Raw genomic sequence first — 24,594 nt, 5'->3', positions numbered from 1 at the left:
CTGGATTGCTTTTCCAAGAACTTCAAGGTGGATTATTTAAACTAAAAACAACAGTCAACAATTTTTTCCTTACTCCCTTCTGTGCCAATGTAATGTTTTCTCCTCCAACACTGAAATCGTGGACTAGTAAACAGGAGCACGCAGAGAACCCAAAACAGAGAAATAATTCACGGACATACACTTTCCCTGATTTGACCACCTTGAATGAAAAGTATGAGCCCAAATGTTTTGAAGGGTGAACCAAAGTGAGGAGGGGACTACTTTGCATTTAGTCCCCCCCCCAAAAAAGACCCTTTTCCAACCTCTCCCTAAGGCACATGCCCCCTCCCACTGCCCACAAGGAGAAAGGGAAGCTCAGGAGGCGTTGGCCTTCGAAACAGGAGAGGGTCTTCTTAGGGGTGGCCCCGGCTTCCAAAGCTCTGGCCTGGGGCGCCAGCCTCCTTCCCACACTTTTCAGGGCCAGGGAAGGAGCTGCTGGCATTTATCTTGCCTTTGGGTCCCCCTTGCTCAGTCTTCTTGGGACTTGTTTTCAAGGGCAGATTTCCAACCCTTCATTTTCCTGGTCTGGATAACTTTTTTTTAAATCCTGCCCTGGGGGGGGGCACTCATCCCCAGACCTTCCACAACAGGAAGGGCAAATAATTTTCATGTATGCCAAATAAATAACCAAACAAGCAGGGCCCCCCTCCCTAATATCAGAGGAACCCTCCAAAACCTCGTCTGGAGCCCTGTCCATCTGGGGGGGCACAGTTTGCCCCCCCATAGATACATCTCCCACCTCTGGGGGAGGGGCGGTCTCGAGTGGAGGAGCCCCTCCCCATTCCAACAGGTGCACCCCTCCCCCTCTTGCCATTATTATTATTATTATTGCTATTATTAATGCTATTTACCTCAACACTTTGCTCGTCCATGACTGGAAACCGCCTCCTCCGAGGACGGGGCACCTTCGGCGTCGCCTCCGTCTCCTCAATTTCCGCTCCTGAGGAGAAACGATCAGCGTATAAAGCAACCGGGGAGAAAACGGGGGGGGTCGCGTTTTTATCCCCCCTCCCCGTTTTCAAAGCCTCATCCCGCAGCCTCCTCCACCCAAGTCCCTGCCATTTCTCCCGGGGGGGGGGAAACGGGACGGGCGAAACCGGGAAAACCGAGTCGTCAACGGCCCCTCCTGCTCCCTTCTGACTGGGGGGGAGGGGGAGAAGCCCCCTCCATCCTTACTGCGCCTGCGCGGCCATGCTCGCCAGCCAAGAACCGAAGCTGCCGCATTAGCCGGCGCGCGCCAGAAGGCTTCAGTGCGCCTGCGCCTACACCGGACCGAGCGTCCGCTCAGATTTGCCGGAACGCTTCGTTTCCCTCCGGATTTGAGGAGGGAGGAGGCGGGGAGCAGTGGCGCGCATGCGTTAAATGCGCTCCCGGGCAGCCTCGAGAACAGGTTGCAACAGGGGCTCGGAGGGTTACCGTGCGGCAAAGGTTGTGTGACTCTATAGCAGTGTTTTTCAACCTTGGCAACTTAAAGATGTGTGGACTTCAACTCCCAGAGTTCTCCAGCCAGCATGGCTGGTCTGGAAAACTTCTGACGTTCCTTCCAACTCTGCGATTAATCACCGTGTGCAAACTGCGGTGGCTTGATTCATAACATTTTAAGTCAAAAACTAATAACTTACCTTATTTGACTGAGATTTCACCTTTCATATGGGAACTTAAGGTGGCATACATACTGTGTTTTAACAGTGTTTCTCAACCTGGGCAACTTTAAGATAGGTGGACTTCAACTCCCAGAATTCCCCAGCCAGTATTCTGGGAGTTGAAGTCCACATATTTTAAAGTTGCCAAGTTTGAAAAGCATGGGAGGCGGCTAATCCCAGGTTTAAATCCTCACTCTGGTATGAAGTTGGCTGGATTGGGTATGCCTTCTGCCCTGAGGAAGTACCTGTTTTGATTGTGGTTTGTTGAATAAACCATCAGGGTGGTTCTTTTCAGAAGCACTCTTAAGCTGGAGCCAAACCAACTACATCATGGCTTGTGTTTTTGCAGCATGCTTCCCACAGGTGGCAATTCAAATGTTCTAGGGTCTGATGACATGGTTGAATAAACCATGATTCAGCTTGGCACACCACATGGAAACATAGTTTCCCTGAGCTGAATCTGCCCAATGGACCAGAGAAAAATATGGTGGGCTAGTTGGCACCCAGCAGCAAACACAGGCAATGAATGAATGCTTGCATTAGCTACTGTACTGAATTAGGAAGACTGAAGTCCACGCATCTTAAATTGGCCAAGGTTGAGAAACGCTGCTTTAGAAACAAAACTAGAAACTTTAGCACCTTGACCCTGCTTTCCTGCCCCTATCAGCTTCATTCTGGCCTGGGCTCAGAAGCTAAGCATAGTTGGACCTATTTCTGCCAGCCCTTCCACAGCCCCTGCCAACCCACCCATGCTCTGCAGTGCCTGCCTGCAGCCCCCCCCCCCACTCCTTGCCTGGGACTCCCGCCTCTTCCCACTTAGCAACCCATGCAGTCCTGGGGTTACGATGGCAACCGGGATTGCCATCGCTGAGCAATGCAGTCACATGACATCACATTTTACAACCGCATTGCTCAGCAATGGCAATCCTGGTCCCAATTGCCGTTGTAACTCGAGGACTACCTGTAAATAATAATTCTGAAAACAGATTTTTGTATGTGTGTGATGTACAATATAAAGTGATTTACAATTTGGACACATGCTATGAAGACCTATCTCTTTGGAGAAGTCTTTAATGCTGGGAAAGGTGAAAGGAAAGAGAAGAGGATGAACATCAGCAAGGTGGAGGGACTCAGTTACGACAATGAGTTCACCATAGGAAGATGTGAAGGACCAGGTTGGGGACAGATTGTCCTGGAGAAAATCTATTTATGTACCAACTTGATGGCACATAATCAGTCAATCAATCAGTCAATCACATATGCATATCAATCATTTCAGAAAACCCATTGCTCCAATGCACAAAGGGAAATCTTTTTTATCTTAAGATACCCCATCTATTACTGTAGTACTATTTACTTACCCAGTTTAAGAAACATTTTAAATAGCTCTGTTTCTCTATGTATTTTAAAAAAGGAGCCTCCCCAATAATTATTCAATTAAGACTTCATATCTTAAACTCTCAACAATAAGTAAATCTTACTGGGCAATGGAATCTTTTCAGAGTAAGCATATATAGAATTAGGCTATGTTCATTTTTGCTTTGGTTAAAGATTTAGACTTCAACATTTAGAATGTATATATTTTTGTTTTAGCTAAATGTTCAGATTTTAATATACCACTAACACAAATGAGCCCCAGAATTGAAATTTGTAACCTGGCAATGCCCATTAATCAAACACCAGTTTCTACTTAAATGCCTCATTTCCTCCATGAATACAAGGAACTTTTTAACATGTTAGAGTGATACCTCCCAAGATGCTTAGATCCAATTGTAAATTTGATTCAAAGGCCCCAAGGTGACTTTAGCTTGATACTTCCTTGAGTAGCCAGATAGGATGAGCAATGCTTTTCCTTCCGTGTGTTTGCAGCTTGGTTGTTCAGAGTTACAAGAAGCTCCCAGCAACAAAACTTTCGGCAGGTGTCTACAGCAAGTGAACATTCTTCCATCTCTTTAAAGTGAAAGGATTTTGCAAAAGCTCACTCACCTTTCTGGTTTGGACTCAAGTGGGATTATCTGTGAGTGATCTGAACTTACATTTATATCTGTTATTCCATTTTAGCCTATCCCAGTGTTTTTCCAACTTGGCAACTTTAAGATGTGTTACCAATAGAAGAGTGTATCTAGATGTATGTTTCCTGAAGCATAACTACATGTGACTTGAATGATTAAACACAGTGAATAATTCTTGTTCTCTTAATAGGATCTCCCAGACCTCTAACCTTTAGAGAACTAATTCTACATTGCTCTCCCTTTGACTGCATTATTTTGAGAATCTAATTTCTCAGCACAAACAATATTTTCTAATCCAGGACATTTTTGAGAGCTTGTTTGTTTATTAATTAAATTTCTCACCCGCCCATCTCCCCCGATGGGGGAACTCTGGGCGACTCACAACAAACATTAAAAACAAAAATATATATAAATACATAAAACATCAGTTAAAGGCATTACTAAAAAAGGGGAAGGAGAGTTCCCCTTGTTGCTTACATTTTTTTCATTACATTCCTCATACTTTAAACAACCTATTTAAAATTGCTGTTCTTTTTTCTGCCTTATTTTCCTGCTCCCTTCCTCCCTCCCCCATTTGAAGATCACCCACCTCCCTTGGAGGTGACCTACTAAGATTCCTTCCCCCCTCCCCAGCCAATAAGCTCCCAAAATTATTTTCCTTAGATTTGCATAAATCAGGGAAAAAGAAAAGTGGTTTTTGCTGTTCCAATTATAAGAAAAATACATGGAGGTTCTCGTTGTGATATCATACATTTATCTTTTTTCTCATTACATTTAATATGACGGAAGTTTGTTTTCAAAGTAAACGATGCCATTGAATACTGTACACCCAAACAGCACCTCATATTTATATATTAACCTCTCTGGAGTCCGGGGGCTCTCTGAGCTTGGTTGTTTGCTTGCAGACATTTCATTACCTGATTAGGTAACATCATCAGTGCTGCTAAGTGTCGGGTGTGCTCCCTGTTTATATACAGTGGCTTGCCCTGCCAATGTTTGTTTGTTTGTTTGTTTGTTTTTATTAAATTTTTCAACTGCCCATCTCCCCCCAATGGCGATTCACAACAAACATTAAAACATAAAATATATAAATACATAAAACCTTAATTAAAAACATTACTAAAAAGGAGGAGGAGAGTCCAAGAGGATAAAAAATCTGAGGCTGAAGGCAGAAGGCCTCTATGGGGTTAGCCATCCCCATGCTTGAGGTATTCCCACAATGTTAGTGGGGGTGTGGTTTTCTCCTTGGTAGTTCCTTGATTAGGGTATTGTTCTCTGCTTGATTGTTTGTCTGGTGTTAATCCCTGCTTAAGTGTAGGCTGCGGGAGAGGATGTGTTTTTACCTTTCTGTTTCCTTCTTAGCTTTTTTATTGTCTTTTTTGAATGGTGTGTAAATGTGGTTTCTCTGTATGTGTCTATTGATGGCTGATTTGTCTGAATGCCAAGCTTCCAGGAATCCCCTAGCATTTTTGGATTTAGCTTGGTCTAAGATGCTGACAGTTTCCCAATTAAAATTGTGGTTGAGTCTGTCCATGTGTTGTGAATTTTAAGGAGTCTTCATTGTGTCTTCTGACTGCTAGTTGGTGTTTATGGATGTGCTCTGCTAGTCTTCTGCCTGTCTGTCCTCCATAGTGGCTGTTACAGTCCTTACACTGTATGTTGTAGATGACCCCTGTTTTTGCTTCTTGGGCTACAGAGTGTTTTGGTTTACTTAAGATGTTTTGGAGGGCTTTAGTTGGTTTGTGTGCTACGGTGATGCTGTGTGGTTGTAATAATCTGTTGGTTGTTTCTGAGACGTTTCTGATGTATGGCAGTGTTATCCTTTTCATAACTTGTGTTGTAGTGGTTTGAGTGGTCAGGTACTTTTTGATAATGAAACGTTTGCAAGCAAACCGGCAAGCTCAGAGATCACCAAGGACTCCACAGTTCAACCTTGAGCGACATATATTCTCTTCTACTGAGGTCATACGTTGCCTGTTTCTGGTTTGTAGCATACATACACGCCTGAACCTAAACTAAGGCTACAGCCTGTTAATTTTGATAGGTGACTGTAATACTAAGATTGTAGCAGGTCAGAACTATGACACTACAGTACTGAGAAGGATGACCATTGTTCAGAGACCTCCAGGTTTTCAAAGAATCTTTCCATCTGTAGTACCCAAGTAAACAGATTAGAGAGGAAAGATTTGTTAACATAAATGGTAGCTGTTAAAAGATTATGCCAATGGACAACTAATACAGCAAAAATTGGTTGTAGTGTAATTAGTCATATAACAGTATTATACTCAATATTTCTTTTTATTGCATTGTTTTTAACCAACTTATAGAGGTTGGGATGTATGCTGCTCGTGACTGGAACGGCCTGTAAGCTCAGTAAAGTAATTAATAATTAATACAATTAGCAGTGTTTCAGTGAGTTCAGTGAGTTATCAGCTACACAACAGAACGCATCCATTTAGGGACCCGTGGATAGTTTTCAAGGAATCCATGTACCTGGCTAGGGAAAAAAATATTTTTGCTAACCTCTGACTGAAATTTAGCTTTTCATTCAATAATGAATGTAAGCAACAAAGTAATGTATGGTCTCTAGACTCCAAAAATGTTTAATTTAAATACATCTCATTATCTAAAATTATTATACCTTAAAAGGCTAAACCAGAATACATTTGGTTGCGTGAAGTATCTTTTTCTCCAAAAGCATGTGGATAATAGTCAATTTGAAGGTTCTTTTGTACCTAAATACCCATAAAAGCCATTAATATTTTGATAACTGTATCTCAGCATACTTGGTTTCCTTTGTAATACAATCTATATCCATGTATTTCATTTTATGCATTTAAATACATTTTTCTGAGAAGGGGCCCATAGGTTTCATCAGATTCTCAAAGGGGACCATGGCACAACCCCCGGGTTAGGTTAGGAAATTAAGAAAACCTAAAAGGCCCTAAGGCATTTCTTCTCCAGTTGAGGATGGAAGATAAAATGAGAGAATGGAATTCTGAAAATGTGCCTCTCGGTGTAATATCGTGCAATGAGTAACAGAATCAAAGCATGTAGATGAATTCTTGGTATTCAATGTGTGTAAGTTCTGTTTGTGCCGAAATCCTCTTTAGGATTGGGTGGAGAAAGGAATGATTTGATGGGAAATGAAAGCAACTAAAGAGTCAGTTGAGATAGTTACTGGAGGTACAACAAACTGGGTTTTTTTCCAACTTAAAGAAGACTATCAAGCATTATTGTCCAGGAAAAAGCTTGAAGAAGACAGGAATAGATGGAAAAAATTAAGAATGGCAGTGAATAAAAAGAATCAGGATTTTCTGGCAACTTCTATCTTGAGAAATACTATTATAGAAGAAATAGAAATTACAATTACTGTATATTGTTGGGAGAAACAACCTCAGATATGCAGATGATACCACTTCAATGCCTAGAAATGAGGAAGACTTAAAATAATCTCTTACTGAAGATGAAAAGAGTGCAATATCTGGTCTCTGCTCAAGATTAACAAACAATCCAAGATCATGCCAACCAACAAAGCCAACCCAAAGCAAGTAGGTGGAGAAGTAGTTGAAACAGTAACAGATCAAGCTTAAAAATTCACAGGGGTGGTGGCTGTAGCCATGAAATATAGAGACATCTGCTTCTTAGGAGAAAGACTATGACTAATATAGAGAAAATATTAAACTGCAGAGACGTCATGCGGACAACAAAAACGAGGCCATCATTTTCTGCACTGCACTGTAACATATGGCATCAGAAAGGCTGAATGAGGAAAAATCTGCGGTACTGGAGAAATGTTTGAGAATACGTTGCCCCACAAGAAGAACAAATCATTCAATCTTAGATGAAGTAAAACCAGATAACTCACCGGAAGCATTAATAGTAAAGCTAAAGCTTAAATATTTTGGACCCAAAAGGAAAGGATTGGAAAGACCCTGCTGCTTGAATCGGAGAAGATTCAGTTGGAGAAAAGAAACTAACAGAAGAAAAAGGTAGGTAGACACTATCATTGATGACCCAAGAAGAAACTTACACGAGCACAAAAGAAGCGTTTACTGATAGACAATCCTGGTGCAATGATGTCCATCAGGTAACAAAAAGTTGAAAGAAACTGAACAACAAAAATCCTTTTCTATAAGAAAAACACAGCTCCTAGTTGTAACAGTTGTACTACAGGTAGTCCTTGTTTAGCAACCACAATTGGGACCGGCAACTCAGTCATTAAGCGAAGTGGTCACTAAGTGAAAAACTATGTGACCATGACTGTGCTTATGATTTTACACAGGACAACATGTGCTAACTGACTGTAATGGTGAACACATGACTGAGAGAGAGATGCTACGAAGGTTGTAAATGCAGACATTGGTTGCAAAGTTACTTTTCATCACCGTCATAACTGTGAACAGTTGCTAAACGAGGCAGTCACTAAGTGAGGACTTCCCGTAATGGCACGTGAATGTGTTTATGGTATAATTATTCTAGCAAATTCTTAATTCTTTTCCGTGTGAATGTGAGATTACAAAATCTACAGGAATGGCCTCAGCTAACAACTAAGTGATTCAAGATCTAATAATTCAAACTAAGTCTAGGGAAGCACAAGAACATATACTGGCTGAGGTTATTAAAGTAAAGACCAATTAGTGGGCTTTTGCATTAGCAAAATTATTTACAAGTAATTGTTAACGGTTATTAATAAATGTGAATGTATTCCCAAGGTCTGGGGAAAAGTGGTTGTTCCATTTTAAAAGTTGAAGTTAAAAATCAACTATAGATCTATTAGTCTAATTATTTTATTTATTTATTCCATTTGTATACCACTAAATCTGCCATGGACTCCTGGCAGTTTACATAAACAATTCAAGTACCCACTGCAAGTAATAATCAGCAATAAACCAATTAATCAGCAATAAACCAGTTAAACACCCACAATAATACCATAACAGTGTAATAATGAATGTCACAATAACAATCATATTAACTATAATGTTGACAAAATAATCATTAGCCAAACTAATGAATTATAAAGGATGACGACAACATGCCAACTATCAACCTCCCTCTGGAACAGCTCTCTTAACTAACATCTAGCATAGCCCCACTTTTAAGGGAAGACTATTCCATGAGGGTGAGGCTGCAACAGAAAACCAATGCTTTCTAGCCTTGGCCAAGAGCTTTTCTTAGGATTAATATACTAGTTAGGCTGATTCTGGTTGGAAAAGGCAATCTCCACATACCTAAGTACCAAGCCATGTAGGGTTTTAGAGGTCAAAACCAATACTTTGAATTGCACCCAGAAACTTTCAGCTAATGCAGAACCTGTAGCACAAATATAATTTTCTCCCTTGTGAGTTACAATTATAGGCTGCTACACTTTGTGCCAGCTGTAGTTTCTGTGTGGTCGTCAAAGGCAGCCCCATGTAAAGCTCATTGCAGTAGTCCAATCATACAGTAATGAAGGCATGAGTCATTACTACAAGATTTTGTGCTCCAGATAGTGCCACAAGTGGTGCATTAGCCAAATTTGAATGAAGGCCTGCTGGTTATGGCCTCCATCTGGTTGTCCAGGAGGAGTCATGGGTCCAGGAGGAGCTCCATGTCATAGATCTGCTCTGATGGGGCAATTCCTCTCCCTCAAGAAACAACACTGGGACTGACCAAGAATCTTGACAATCAATCAATGACTGTGACTTGCTTGGACTTAGTTTCAACCTGTTTTGTCCCATCTAGACCCTGAAAAACACCAGGCTAATTTGTAGTGTGATAGGTACTATTTGCATACTAATGATACCAAACCAAAAGATGACCCCTCCAAGTGGCTTCATTTAGATGTTAAATATGCAGGTAATTTCTTGCAAAGTCATTGACTGGTTGAAGAAGGGAAGATGTCTAGCAGCCCACTCTACAAGATAACACTGCACAATTAGTTGTACCAAAACCAGAGTATATTTTTTTCCTTCAAAGTAAGGAGAGCTTAAGTAGAGCATGGGCAATAATTATATAGAGTGGCTATATAGTTTGATGTATCCAAGTATGCTATTATGAAGTCTAGCCAAAGTTCAGCAACAACTGCTCATTTTTTTCAGATTAAAGGGGATATTTTAACCAACAGTTCATATCGTTGAAGCAAAAGCTCTAGCCCAATTACTAAATGTCCCAATCTGGGTTTCAGGAGCTTCTGTTACCAAAGAAAGAGTTGAATCCAGATTTCTGTGGGCATTTTTCACAGTATTTAATCTACTTTTTGAAGGCACAGTGATATCACCTGATTCCACAATACAGCTTACAGCCATTTGTTTTTGGTTAAGCATATTTTATTTGAAACTAGAATGTCTGACTTCTCTTACAATCATTTCAAAACTCATGGTTTAAGTTCATTTGCTTCAATGTCAGAGAATGAGTATTAAAGCTATTAAATTAGAGCAAGGCTATCAGAATGTTAAGAAGTTCGGTAGCGTAATTTTGCAATAGTGAAAGGGCCACATTCACAGTACCAAAATTTGAATAAGGAAGAAGCACATATGTCTAGCTTTATAAATCTGAGAAAGTAGAGAAATTTACTACTATTATTCTTCAAATATCCTGGTACTGTTTGAAATTCTTAATAAAAAGTATTATTTTTTACTATGGAACATTTTCCTTAAGGGATGAAGGTATTTTTGACACAAAGCATTATATTGTGTGTGCAATTTAGGAGTTTAGAAGATCCAATGTTTATTAATTTTCTGGGGAAAAAATAGACTCTTGTTTGGTTCATGGGCAGTCTTTTCATCAGTTGTGGAATTATGGATTGCTGTCTCTTTTATTGGTTTTGTACAGCCTCTGGCTAAGCAAAATAAAATAACCACCACAATCTAATTTTACAGAATGTTCTGGTAGGTCAGAAATTAATTTTAATGTATAAATACTAGAAGGGCAAGATTCCTTATATAAATAATATAAACAAAAAACTGCCCTTTGGGCAGAAGTATTCAGATTATGTAACTGGCTGATAATTTTGTAAACCTTTCCAAATCTTAATAAAGACACAATATCAACACCAGCACATAATTCAAAACAGCACCATTTACACATTGGTCATCTAAACAATGTTTTGGGACGTAGGTACCAAGCACAGGAATAATGTCCAACAGATAAAAAAATATAAATGAAAATGTATGGCCTTGTTCATCACCATCAACTGGAAAGCTCCTTTCTGAAATGTTTAGCAAGGCATCAGTGGATTTCATGTTCTTTTGGACAGTTCTGTAGAAAAAGAATTTAACACAGGATGTTTTAAGCAAACAAATCCCATATTTGTTTTCAAAAAGAAAGGTGCCTACAGTATTTTGAAGAAGATGCCCTAAATGTCAAAAGTGAAGCTCTTCAGGTATTTGGATTGGATCTGTGATGGACCACCTTCACTTTTTCAGAAGTGTCAACTTTTACCAGCTATTCAAGGATGGATTCAGACCTTCAACATTCCAAGATCATGCTCATTACTGAAATTCAGGGGCAAATGGCCAGAAGTGGAGTGCACATTCCATTTCTGCTATTAAATCCTGCAAAACAGTCTGAACAGCCAAAATTGCATTGCTAAAATCCAGCTACTTTGCCTCTGAATTTCAGTGTCATGATTTCAGATCAACTGGGGAGGCAGGCTAAGGACAGAACTGAACATTCCCCCTTCCCAGGTAAAATAAAAACTAACAACAGTTGGCCCGGATCTTGATGTCATGCCCTCATTCCCTGCCCACTGTGTCTGGCAAACCTAGTCAATTTTTGTTTATTCAGTAAGCCATAGTTCAGTAAACATGGCTTAGCAGTGATGTTTGAATTCAGCTAATGTCTCAACAGCTCAGATCCAAGAGTAGCAAAGGGCTGGGACAGGGGAATTTCATTGCCAGTTTTCCCTGTGAGTAATGGACTATGAAGGGGCATGCTGGACAAAGTGAGATTCTAATATCTCATTCTCTAAAATGAAGAGATGCTTAGGAAAACTGATTCATGAGGCATTCAGTAAATAGTCTTCTTCCATGTTTCGTCCCCCAGAAAGTTCTATTATGTGGCATGCTTCAACCAGTTGTCATGGGCCGTATCTCATTGACACATCCTCCATGGACTTTTCAAGTTAAACCGATTATGCAATTACAGATGGAGAATTAGAAACTTTAGGAAGTTAACCAAAATATAACAGATGTGAATATAAACTCAGGGGGATTCAGGTGCCAGCCATTTCAAGACACACCCAAGCATTTACACACACTTTAATTTGTAAGCACCGTGGACAAGAAATAAAGTGATTTGTAGGTACACGCAAAAAACCCCCTCCAACTGAAAGACTGAGGATATTTATGCAAAACAGTTAAGACACAGAAAAAACTAGCATGCACTATTGGGTGCTTTTAAGAAAGAAGTTTAAAATAAAGTTGTAAAATCTTGGCTCTGCCTCAGGAGAAAACCGGGGAAATGCTTTACTTATACAGTTTCTTAAGCTTACAGACAGACAAGCTTATAGTGGCCAGGATGTTCCTTTTAGTTACTCAGAAGCAGACATGGAAAGCCAGGTTCTTATGGTTAGAATTACCTGTTCTGTCAAACCTTCTCTCACTTCAGGAGCCTGGCACATTAAGTGCTGCATTGCAAGCTGTTCTTCTTCAGACAGAGAGGAGATCTACAGAAAAGAGAATGGAGTTTCTGAAGCAGACTTCTGCTTCTCCAAGTCCATATGCACAAAAATCTCAGGGGCTGAAGATCACCCATAGAGTTAATCCCTCTGGAATGAGGTCCTCCCCCCAGATCCAGACGGCCCCCACTATGTTGTTGCTTATAAGAGCCGCGAAGATCTGGCGCTTCACCCCGGCATTTAGTGAGGGAGAGGGAGACCCTTTGCTTCATTCCATCCGGTCTCTTGCACTTGCCATCTTTTTTTGGTTTTATTTAATTTCTTTGATTGCTGTGGTCTGCCCAGAATCATTGGATATTGGGCAGCATACTGGTTTAATAAACTATTAATTATTATTATTAAACTATAATAGGATTAGTTTCATTTTAGCTTAGTAACTTAAATTTTGCTTAGCAAAATGTATGAATGTTTGGCCCAGAATTTTGCAATTAATTAATTAACTAATGTATATTAATTTATATGGCCACCCAACTCACCAATGCAAATCTGGGTGGCTTACAGAAATTAATACAATGTATATTAAAATAAAATAAAAATAAAAATAAAAATAAAAAACTCTACAATATTCCCGAACTAACACAAACTCTAAACTGAATTGTTTAACTTCCCAACTTTAAGGAAATGTTCTGCTTATCTGCCTAGTAATACTGGTGCATGTTTAGATGCACAGAAAATGGATCAAAATCTATTGGCTGATTTCTGTGAAGTTTTGCAATGAATTGATAGAGGCTTCTAATTCCTAATGCAAGATTGTTGTTGTTCAGTCGTTAAGTCGTGTCCGACTCTTCGTGACCCCATGAACCATATTGCGCCAGGCCTTCCTGTCCTTCACTGCCTCCCTGAGTTTGCTCAGTTTCATGCTTATTGCTTCAGTGATGCTATCTAACCATCTCATCCTCTGCCATCCTCTTCTCCTTTTGCCTTCAATCTTTCCCAGCATCAGGGTCTTTTCCAAAGACTCCTCTCTTTGCAATTCAAGATTGCTTTTTATTATTTTTATATTAAAGTTCTTAGCTGCTTTGAGTGCCATTTGGGAGAAAAGTAAGAGTATACATTTAAGAAGTAAATGAGCAAAACCTGTAAGGAAAAAAAAAATGCCAATGTTGACCTTGGCTAAAAGCTAGTGACTTTCCTCAATTGATCTTGGACCGTAAATTATAGTTCATAAAGCACAATTGCTGCGTTCATACAGTAAGGTAATAATATGTCATTGTCATAAATAATATGACAATGAAATAGCTTGCTAAATCATAAGTTATTAATAAGCTACAACGGCCAAGCCAAACAAACCAATAAGGTCTTACAGTAATGTGTGACCAAGCTGTTTCATTGTCACATTGTTTGATTTGGCTTAGCTTGTTGTATGAACGCAGCAATTAACTATAATGTATGGTTGAGTAAGTTGCGTCTACACTAATTGGCTAAATTGACCTGTTCGAAGGCAGTTTTAGAGTTGGTAGAACCCTTTGTACTACGTAATAAAGAACTGCCCCCTGCCACTGAGCCATTACTTGAGATGTTGAAGCATGCTGATCCCCAGAAAGGTTTTCTGGTGCTCGCCCCATAGATTCAAAATGGATCCTGAAACACACTCACAAATGTTCCAATGGAGGAGGAGAAGCTAAAATCTTGAGGGAAGCATACATGCCCAGTAATCAAGAACAGAGCATTACCTCTGTACCAGCGTGGTGCTGCATTTCCTGGACCAGCTTCACTGTTTTGGCAAGAGTGGCACGGATAGCGCGCATGGACTCTCGCCGCTCCGCAGAAATCTTCTCTAGCTGTTCACACAATGTTTTGTAACGAGATTTCACCACTGAAAGCTGCTGTACAAGGACCAGAGGATTTTCCTGTTTTCGAAGCAAGAAGTCCATAGCAGAGAGAGAAGGGGAAGACCAACAGTACCAAGAGCTTTAAGAACGTAGGGTCCACAAAAGCAGATTCAGAACTCAACATTAAAGAAGAAAGTCAGAGTAGAACTGAGAGGAAGCTTTTGAGGGGAAAACCACCAGTTCCCCAGCTAGAGGGCACCATTAACAAACCTCTCTGAATCAAACCAAGGTACAGTGAAGTATCTATTATCTTGAAGAGATGAGAGGCAAAAGCTGAGAGTTTATGGCATCAATCTTGTCTGCAATAAATATTCTAAACTAGCCACAATGAATCTGGAAGTCTTTCAACAAATCTAGATGAGAGTTCAATTAACTATTCAATTAACAGAATTGGACAGAATATTCTAGATGCGGTGTGATCAGAGCAACAGAGAATGGAACGATGACTTTACACACTATCTCTACTGATGCAGTCCAATATTGCATTAACTCTTTTGGCAGCTGCAGCAATTGCTGGCTCATGCTTAATCTATGATCTACCAGGATGCCCAGAACATGGATGAGCACGGTCTTATTATACATAGGTTTAGCATTCACCAACAGCATCCTGAGGCCAAGGCACCCAACAATTTGGCTCCTGCACTGAGGGCTGAAACCTCTACACTACCAGTGGGGACCAACACCAAATTGGCAGTTCCCCTTCCACAATGACCAGCTACAATGCCTCTTCCTCTTCAGCTCCAAACTGCTAAATGAGCACATAAGGCTGCTGCAGTCAACCCTCCATAGATTCATCAAGAATGTGAAGGAACAGATGTAAAAGAGAACAGGTGGCTTCTTCAAAACTATTTAAGCCAATTCCCCAAGTTGACACCAGACAGTGTGCAGGGAGGAACTTCCTTTTGTCTGTTCTACGCTGTTGTCAATCAATTTCACTGGATGACTAAGATCTAATATTACAGGCATGGGGTGGGGAGTCAGGAATCTGTATCTGTTCTGAATTAACTACAGAGCACAGGAAGCCCATCTGGATCCAAATATTTTCCCAAACCCCAATTGTGTTGGTTGGATCAAGAAAAAAAGTTGGCTCCTTCCAACTCCAGGATGTTAATAAGTACTTCTATGTTAATAAGTACTTCTATAAGTTAGTTAGCCTCTTGAAAACCATTAGGTCTTTGGGGTTGTCGTTGTAAGAAATAGAACAGCCATTCCCAGGGAGAAAATAGACAAACTACACAAGCCTTATGTTTGTATGTGCATATAGGGTATAATCATGAATTGGCTGTTTAAGACACAAGCAAAATTATAATGGCTGCTAGACAACTCTGTGACCCATTGGGTCATCCTTTGAAAGGTAGTGCAGTCTGATGTGACCAGAATGACCATTAAATTTTAGGCTGACCATATTTTTTTACCGCAATGCTGGACAGTGCCATGATCATCTAAGAAGAGTATATATCATAAATCGAAAAATAATTGTAGTGGCAAACAAACTTCAATAATAAGTCAATATTTATTTACTAAACAGATAAACAGAACGATCACAGGTGGGCAAAAAAGCAGTGGGAGCGGGAGTGACTTCCAACTTCCTGCTGGCTTCCCCATTGACTTTGCTTGTGGGAATCTGGCGGGAGCATCGGAAGTCACAATCACATGACCCTGGGGATGCTGCAACGGCCACAACTTTGCGAATAAAAGTGGTCTGAACATTGTGGAAATTTCAATTCCACAGGAGAAATGAGTCCTGGATTTTTTACACATTCTTTAAGTTATCAGATTTTAGGTACCTTGATTCAAAAATGGTTGTGGTGTAACGCACTGTTTGAGCTAACTTGAGGGTACAAACAGATAGACACAACGAGAGTTTTGGTAGTATATAGATAATAGCTAAGATAGTGCCTCATTCAGTCATGGGTCTGCTATGGCTTTAGTAGTGTACTCCTGCAACTGGAGTTTGTAAACCATAGATTATGGACTATGCAACCCCAAACAGCTGTGGCTTATTCAGTAAAATATGGTCACACTAAGCCATAGGAATCTTAATGATAAGGCTTAAAAATATATCTTAGAGGAAGTTGGCAATACTTTCAAGTATAAGCCTAAGAACAATACCTCTTGAGAGAGTCCATTAGGGAGCCGTTTCATCATTTCAAACTCCAACATTGCCTGGATGTAATCCAGATCAGATTCCGCCTTCTGGAACTAAAACATGAAAAATGATCACCACCCCATTAATATGATGTATAGAACGAGAACACTACCACCAAATGCCTTTGCTTAATGCAAATTGAGGGAGGGAATATGACATAAGAATAGGAGGACTTTGCATTGTAACCATACTCTCTTTTCTAATGCTTGTGTGATCTTGGTAGGAGAGATGAAAAGGGCCATCTAAAAATCAAAGCAGCTTCTGAAAGACATTTGGGGTATGGAATGCAAATTCCACTAGACTCCAGGTGAGGTGCGCACATATAAAGTCTGTAATATATTGAAGACAGTCTGTCGTCAGATACACTCAAAATGGCCCTGCTTTATGTTTCTCAAAATGCATTCAATAAATCTAGTTGCCATACAATACAATAGCCTTTAATTACTATTTTAACAACATCTCCTGGAGCACAACACACAGTCCATGGCTAAGGGGCCTTTTTAAAATATAACTATCTCTGATGAATTGTTACGTTTTGCTATGAGGGAAGTGGGCTGTCCTTTAAAACTAGAGTTAATATTCACCAGTCGCACTGAGTGGATTGTAAGAGTACTTATAAGACATAAGAACATTTAGGCACTATGTAATGTGAGAAATAAGGTAGTCCCTAGATTCATATACTGCACTAACGGTAGTTTATTTGGTTCCCCAATATGGGGCTTATGTGCTGATGGATGCTAAGGCCTGTCATACTGCAAATCCAAGATTCAGCATTTATCATCATCTTTATTTTCATGAATACCCCTGGACCCCAAGCAAGCCTCCTAAGTTTTCTTAGAAAATAAACATTATAGTTGGCTGCAGCCACCACTATTTGGAAGTGTGCCCACCCATGCAGAAAACACAAAGGCGAATACAGGTAACCCCAAATAGCTATTTTGCTTCCACAACGTGGTCTTAAAATTCCAAATATCACACACACACACACACCTTAAAGGGATTGGAGATCCTGGCTTAGAGTATCCAATAAACCCAACCACTGTTGCTTGAAACCATGGTTAAAACAAACCCTGGCTTAGCATAGAAGCCAAGCCCTTGTGCAATAAATGCTGTGACAATAAAAACATAATTTAATGAGTGATATATATCCCAGGGCACACTTTGGTTTACCAAAGACCAGGAGATGAAGTTTGGTTGGTTCCTTATTAAAAGCTTGGTCCCGTTCCCATGTTATTAAATACCTATGTCAGAGGGGGTTGCGGGTAGCCATGGTGGTGCCAAATGACAAAATGTGCATTGCAACATCAATGTGTGACTCTGTAATGCATTGTAGGAATAGAGCTGTGTTAGTCTATGGTAGCCAGAAATCAAGAGTCTGGAAGCATCTTTTCAGATTAACCCATTATATTAAAGGGCATAAGTTTTCATGAGCTTATGAGAAAGTGAGCTGTAGCTCATGAAACCTTACACCTTTCAATAAAATTTTGTCTGAAAAGGTGCTACCAGACTCCTCTTGACAAAAGGGTGTCATAATACTCATCATTTGCCTCCCACCCCCACTACCGCCACCTCCACATCTCCCTTCTACGAACACCAATGTCATCTGTCAGTTTGGGGTAAGGTATGATTAGTAGGCTAATGATACTCAACTATATACCTTGCTACTCCAGGCTAAGCCAGAGATACTGTGGAAGTCCTTACCTTGCCTGGAGGATGGGAGGGCCTGGATAGGTAGAAACAAGCTCAAACTAAAATCCAGCCAAACAGAGTCGCTGTTTGTTCAGAAAAAAACTCAGCTTGGAAGGGGGTTTCAATGTAAGCTTTGGATAGGATTACACTCCTCCTGAAGAAGCAATTTGAACATCCTCATAAACTCATAGTTCCTGTTAGAAAAGGCTGATGCACCCAGCTGCAGCCACAGCCTTATCTGGACTGGGAAATCACAGCAATAGTAAGCTATGCCTTTAACACATTTTATACCTATTCTCTGTTCACTGCACTGGTTACTAGTATGCTTCTGAGACCAATTCAAAATGGTTTTGAACGGCTTGGCTGCAGGATACCTTAGGGACTGCCTCATCTGCCTGGTTCATATCCACACAGAGCAAGAGGATGCTTAGGACCCTCTCCCTATGAGCAATCACATGGATGTCATCCCAGGGACAATCCTGCTCTGCCCCCATGTGACAGAACACCTTTCCCCGGGAGGTATCTTGGCACCTTCCTTTCTGGTTTTTTCATAAGGTAGTTAAGATGATCCTTTCTGAATGGGCCTTTGGAGGCTGGCTCACGGGGGAGATCTTTGATGTGGGGGGGGGGATATTCTGCTGTAAGTTTTGATGAGTTATATATTACATATTGTATCTCTCTTTTTTTTTTTGATAAACTGCTAAAAGGTGTTTGAGCTGGTGGCACAGCAGTAACTCTGATTAATAAATGAGTAAAGGATCCTTGGAACACTAAATGCTACAAGTGGCTGGATGTATGATTGTATGTTTATTTGCAAAATATTTTAAGTGCCGTCCCACCCAGCCTTTAATTTAAGGCTTCTATACATATTTGCACACTAGGGCTTTTAAATCCCAATAAACCATTTTCCTGTCTTAATTTCTTTTCCCCTTGTCTTTGTCGACTACAAGCCTGCGCATTTAATTTTTGTGCAGATCCTTGATCGGGAACACTTCTATAAATAATTATTATAAAAGCATACACTTCTACATAATGCTTTTATGGCTACTGCTTTTACTTCAATGCCCATACCTCACTTTAATGACACCTTGAGGACTTGTATTGATCAAAACATCCAGTTATGACATGAATAAATATTGAAGTGCACAGTGCTCTAATTGCATTCAGCGAACACAAACTAAGGATATAGGTTTCCCTGAAGATACACAATCAGGCAGGTTTTGAAGAAGGATTTGAAGAAAATAAATTCTGGTCATTCTGCCTGCCCTCAGAATAAGTGGCACCTGCAGGAAACTAAATCAGACAGAGGAATGGCAACAGTATTAATCTTAATCACTTCCTTAAATCGATTTGCAATTCCCAGAAGTCCTTAATTAATAACATTCTGTCCCAGGAATAGAAAACTCAACATTGTGGGGCGGGAGTTTAAGGGCTAGATAGCAATCTAGAAGCACAGCTAAGCTCCATAAATAAGTGGAGACTCTCTAGCAGTACAGATATCACCACCACCAAAGGTGACCAGAGCCTCCAAAGAGAGCTAAGATCTTCTTGACACACCATGAGAAAAGAGGAAAATATGCAGTTCTAGTGCTCCTATCCCCTCCTTCTCTGGTCTTCTCATGTACCTTGTTCCATGTAAGCAGTGCTTCTCCCCAGGTAGAAAACAGCCCTACAGCATGACAGTTACACCTTCCCATACTGAACCACTTAGGGACAGGCAAATACTGCAGGCAAGATCTAGGCACACTTAAGGCTTGGGCGTTTCCCTCCCCTAAATTATATATATATAGGCCTCTAAGAATTTTAAGTATCTCCTGCTACTTACCCCAAGTATCTGAAAGCTGAAAGGAATTACACACGGTCATGCTAGGAGCTGCTATTTCAGGACCTAATTGCTCATTTCAAGCTTCCAATTAATTCTTCATAAAAGATAAAACAGTATATAAAACCACTGTGATTTCACTGGACCTCGCAGGCTTGCTTCAGTACAACAGATAGACAGATTTCATATACCAATGGATTAAAAACTTGGCCTGTGGGCAGAAGATGGGGACTGCACATTTTAAAAAGAGACCAATTCTGTCCTTCACGCATTATTCTGTTGACAAACTGCAGGGTCATTACAGGAATCATCAACTGGACCAAACCAACTGTGAGCCTACAGAAGAGGCATCATTGAGAGGAACCTTTGGACCTCTACCGCAGACTATTTCAAAAACGAATTGGAGCAACTTCCTTCTCAAAGCTGCCCTTCAGCAAAATTGACACACTGGCCAGAAGCTTTAAGAGTTTATTCTTTGACCAATTAAAGTTGCAGTCTAATCAACCGTCACGTGACAGCCCAAGAACCCTTACGCCCAAACCGCTTGATCCAGCCAGCCACATAGAGTTGGAGAAACTGAGAGGCGCCACCGGGGCCATCGCTGCAGGTTCTGCTCGCAAGTGCTTTGACAATACTATTGCACTGCTAGCTGGGAAGTACAGTAGTGCAATGAAGTCAGAGCACTTGTCAGCAGCAAAATGCTTGAAGAAAGGCATTGGTCGAAAGCTTAAGCAACTACAACATGAACAAAAGTCGAAGTTCGCAATCAGCTGGATTGCTGTATTTTTCCTTGAGAAGAAAACCAGCTTCCCTGACTTCCAAAAGGGAAGGCTGAAGAATCTGCTCCATTCAAACCATGCGCCCTGCAACACACCCTTTTCCAACTGACAATGCTTCCACACCCTTACTGAGTAAGGGGAGACCAAACCACCCTTATTGGTTTGGTCTCGCCTTATTCTGAGTACCATCTCCGTCGATAACATCAGCCAGATTCAAGTGGTCTGACTCAAAAGTGTTCTTTGTAAAAGTACGAGATAAGCACAGTCCTCCACAGGGCTGCCAAGCTAGCACGAGGGAGAGACCGGGAATGTGTGCAGACACACACAAGATGAAAGAATGCACTCGCTGCAGGGGGAGTCACATTCCTGCATATCAGGCTTCCCAACAGCCATTTGCCTCTCAAAAGAAACAACTGCTTCCCGATAATCAGGGATATTTTTTTTTTTAAGTATTTTGCAAAAAGGAAGCTCTCCGGCTCTTTTCTTATAGGCGAAGGATGCATGGGCTAGCACATATACACTAGAAACTTTTGTGGACTTGTAACTTATGCAAAAGTGCACCAATGCTTCAATTCTCCACAGCAAAGCTCTAAAAAAAATTCCAGACAGAATTTCCCATTGCTGTTTTAGGCAACCACACAGCCCCAAAACATTCAGGATGCAGTACTTCCCTCCATGTCGCATTTTAGCTGACTGAGCATTGCTGGCCAATGCCCTTTTAACATTGCACTGCTTTTTGTGTGTGTTCACTAGTAGTACAACATAAAAAGGGCAGTGGACAGACACCTCTTGCCATCCAGAAAGCAGCAGGATAAGCCAGTCTCAAGATAACATTCTTGGGTTCAAAGACAAAAAAAAAGGAGCATGAGGGCTTTGGAACACCCAAACTCAGCAGGACAGAAAAGCAGGGAAAGCATTACCACCACAAGAAGAGCCTCAACAATGTACAGCACTGCATGGAAATTAAAAGCAAAATCTACTGGGGTCTCCTTTGAGAAGCCCAAGAATCCCACACTTACTTCCTTACTTTATTCATTAATTATTAGATTTCTATCCCACTTTATTTTGTGCAAGTTGAGGTGACATGCATAATACTCCCTCTTCCTATTTTTCCCACAACCACCAACCTGTGAGGTAGGATGGGCTGAGAGAGAGGGACCGACCCAAAGTCACCCAGCCAGCTTCCGTGCCTAAGGGAGGACTGGAATTCATGGTCTCCCAAGTCCGGCACTTCAATCACTACACCAAGCTGGCTTTTTGTAGACTACAAATCCAGGGGAGGATGGATTCGTCTGATGAACTTCCACCTCACATGTCTATCAGCCACAGGCAGTAATAAGAGTATCGGAAGCCATCAGGCCCACCCCTCCAAGAGTGATCTGAACTGAGGATCCTGTACCTGTGACATCCCCCTGCCTCCAGAACAGTTCCTGAAAGGGAGGGAAAAGTTAAGGTGCTGTTCTCTGGGGCTGGTCAGCAAAGAGCGCCAGCTCAAAACGTTTGGAAGATAAATGTGAATCAACGTCCAACGCTAGCTGTTGGCTCTTTGGAAAACTCGAAAAGCAAGAGGCATCATTCAACGCCTCTGAGCATTGAGTATGTTCTCTCACAGGAGTGGTTTTCTGACAAAGCTCCTTTTATTTATATATAAAATGAAAAGACCTGATACTTTATTTACCTTTCAGATCTTTCAACACACCTACTGAGAAACAGCAAAATTAGCCATGCAGGAAAAGAAGAAACAGAAATGTGTAATGGTGCTATACTCTTCACAGACATTTAATGGAAATGTGAAACTTGGATATAATTTTACTCTACAACTGCAATTTTGGTATGCTTCAGTGAATTCAGATAGGGTTTTATTATAAACATTTCAGAAAGCAAAAAAGGGAAAACTTTGCCAACTGTGATAAAAAGAGCAGCTGAGAAGCTAATACCTTGTTCAAAAACTCTCCACTTCTTCTGAGTAAATAATGGAAACCCCAAGCAAAAAGTTAAGGTTTGACTATTTTGCACCTTAGCAAGATCCACAGGAATTGTCTTCAGCTTTTGCTTCGTTCAGTAGGATAAAAGAATATGGACCACAAATCCCTTATACACCAGTGTGGGTTAGCTCACAACTCCTGGGCAAAGAATTAGACTTATTCACGCAGATCCTAAAACTTTTTTATATACAATCCTCTAACATATTAAATATTAACTGTTTTATTGCTGAACAGTGTACATTACTTAAATGGGCACCAAGAATATAACCATTCCAACCCAACCACACAAAAAACTGAATTATTTGCTCATTCAGGCCCATTTACTGTTCCCTCTCCTTTGTCAGTTGTCTTCCATCAGTCTATTTTTAAAATTTATTTATCTATTTTTTACTGGGGCTCCTTTCTGCTCCAATCCAGCAGGGTTCTGAGCAACCTTTTCAGACCCACCCTTTCATTCCCTAAACATTTCTTCCTTCCTTAGTTTTATCACACTTGTCACACTGCCCATTCCCAAAGGTGCTCAAGCAGCAGGTAGGGTTCCCTTGCTCATTTAGCCTCACAATAATCCTGGAGTGCCAACCGGGATGAAAAAAAGGGTCCGTGGCTAAAAACGGCACTGAATGTGGGTTGCAGCACAACCACATGCAACTGCTTTCAGTCCGGTCATGGATAGAAATGCGCTAAATCTGCCTTTCTCAACTGGTGCTCTCCAGACAGGCTACACTGCAAGGGGAATCAACCCCCAGGTAGCATTTTGTCCAGGATGAGGATGAGGATTAACTGCCACCCAGCCGCTCCAGAGGCCAACAGGACAGGAAGTCCCTAAATATGCTTTCAGGTGACAGAAATAAAAATAAGTTGCATATGTACATCAATAGGCAGTGGAAGATTCATTTTTTTTCTTTTCAGTGCTATTTACCATCCAGTGCAATGGTCTTTCTCTTCCCAACAGATGAAGAAAATAGGCTCAGGCAGCTCCCTCCTTCTATGCATGCAGCTCTGGTCAGGATACAGAACAGGCCAAAGGCCCCATCGCTTGGGGGGCAGAAGATGAGGGGCGACGGACCAGGGAAACAGCCCAGGATACAAGCCACGCCTTCACGCAATCCTGGCCACGCCCCCTCAGGATCGGGCTTTTGGAGAATGGACCAGCCCAAGAAGCCACGCCCACGAGCGGACCACGCCCCCCAGCAAGACGCGAGAAAGAAACGGACCGAACTCACAACCCCCTTTGGGGGTAAATGGGCGCGCCCAGATATACCCTCGCCCCCCTCCAGGCGTGAGGAATGGTTGAACCCAGCGGGGGGAGGGGGGAACGTTCCCTCACATTCCTTCCCTCCTCCGCGGCTTTTCCGCCCCTTTTGTTCCTTCCGTTCGTCAGGCCGCTCTTCACGAGGCCGCTCCTGTCCTCAAGGGAACCGCGGCTACGTTCGGCGCGGTGGCGGCCCGCCACAGTCCCGAGACTTACCATGGTCTCGAGCGTAGTAACCGCCGTCTCCATGTTGAATAGTTGACATTCCTCAGGCGGTGGCGTTCTCCCCTCCCCTCGCGAGCCCACCCCTTTTTTTGCTGAGTGGAAGAGACAACGCTTCCTATTGAGCAGCTGTCACTCGATCCTCCTCCTCATTGGCTTCTCGCGAGGACATCCTTACATCTATTGGAGGATGACTGGGATAACCCCACAAGATGAAACGGGAGTTCTAATTGAGTGGCATCGAAGCTACGCCATTTCCGATTGGTTAGTTAGTTAGTTAGTGGGCTGGGAGGAAAGTGGGCGGAGAGGTCGGATTGGCCGGGGGCATCAGCATGCGGCACTTCATTGGCCCTTTTCGTAGCTTTAATTTTCAAAGGCGGGCCGGGTCGTCGATAGCCGTCCTCCTTCCTCTCGCTCTGCCTTCCCTTTCGTTGGCCCCTTCCTTCCCGACTTTTAGTTTGATTGGCTCCCGTTTGCCACCGGGAAAAGGCGATTCGTCGAAATTGCA

The 24,594-nt window shown here is 41.6% G+C and overlaps 2 protein-coding genes across 6 annotated transcripts in view; both read right to left on the bottom strand.

The window, feature by feature from the left end:
- TRIM37 (tripartite motif containing 37) overlaps window positions 1–4,534 on the bottom strand; it is a 46,618-nt gene extending 42,084 nt beyond the window's left edge. For 2 of the 3 annotated variants that reach the window (XM_088152330.1, XM_088152331.1), the window contains exons 1-2: window positions 4,037–4,534; window positions 891–979 (exon numbers count right to left, since the gene is read on the bottom strand). In XM_088152330.1, the coding sequence (XP_088008456.1) occupies window positions 891–979; window positions 4,037–4,112 (165 nt within the window). In that variant the 5' untranslated portion in view covers window positions 4,113–4,534. Of the gene's footprint in view, window positions 1–890; window positions 980–4,036 lie in introns of those variants that run through there. The other variant, XM_088152332.1, reaches the window with a different exon arrangement.
- SKA2 (spindle and kinetochore associated complex subunit 2) lies at window positions 891–24,163 on the bottom strand. Of its 3 annotated transcripts, XM_088152335.1 has the most exons (6): window positions 24,081–24,163; window positions 16,301–16,390; window positions 14,030–14,206; window positions 12,258–12,344; window positions 10,866–10,936; window positions 891–979 (listed from the first exon to the last, which is right to left on the bottom strand). In XM_088152335.1, the coding sequence occupies exons 1-5, from the start codon at window positions 24,111–24,113 to the stop codon at window positions 10,907–10,909; spliced, it is 417 nt and encodes a 138-aa protein (XP_088008461.1). In that variant the 5' UTR covers window positions 24,114–24,163; the 3' UTR covers window positions 891–979; window positions 10,866–10,906. The 3 variants fall into 3 exon arrangements, with proteins under 3 accessions (XP_088008461.1, XP_007441886.2, XP_088008462.1); XM_007441824.3 differs by lacking the exon at window positions 891–979 and having other exon boundaries at window positions 8,471–10,936; window positions 24,081–24,162; XM_088152336.1 differs by lacking the exons at window positions 891–979; window positions 24,081–24,163 and adding an exon at window positions 23,532–23,692 and having other exon boundaries at window positions 8,471–10,936.
- Between the last annotated feature and the right edge of the window lie 431 nt (window positions 24,164–24,594).

Source organism: Python bivittatus, unplaced genomic scaffold (genome assembly GCF_059951505.1).
Source record: "Python bivittatus isolate LINGU-HERP-01145 unplaced genomic scaffold, Pbiv_v1 ctg000690_np1212, whole genome shotgun sequence".
Taxonomy (NCBI): Eukaryota; Metazoa; Chordata; class Lepidosauria; order Squamata; family Pythonidae; genus Python; species Python bivittatus.
The sequence above is the reverse complement of the archived record's forward strand: the minus strand, read 5'-3'. Positions and strand labels throughout refer to the sequence as shown.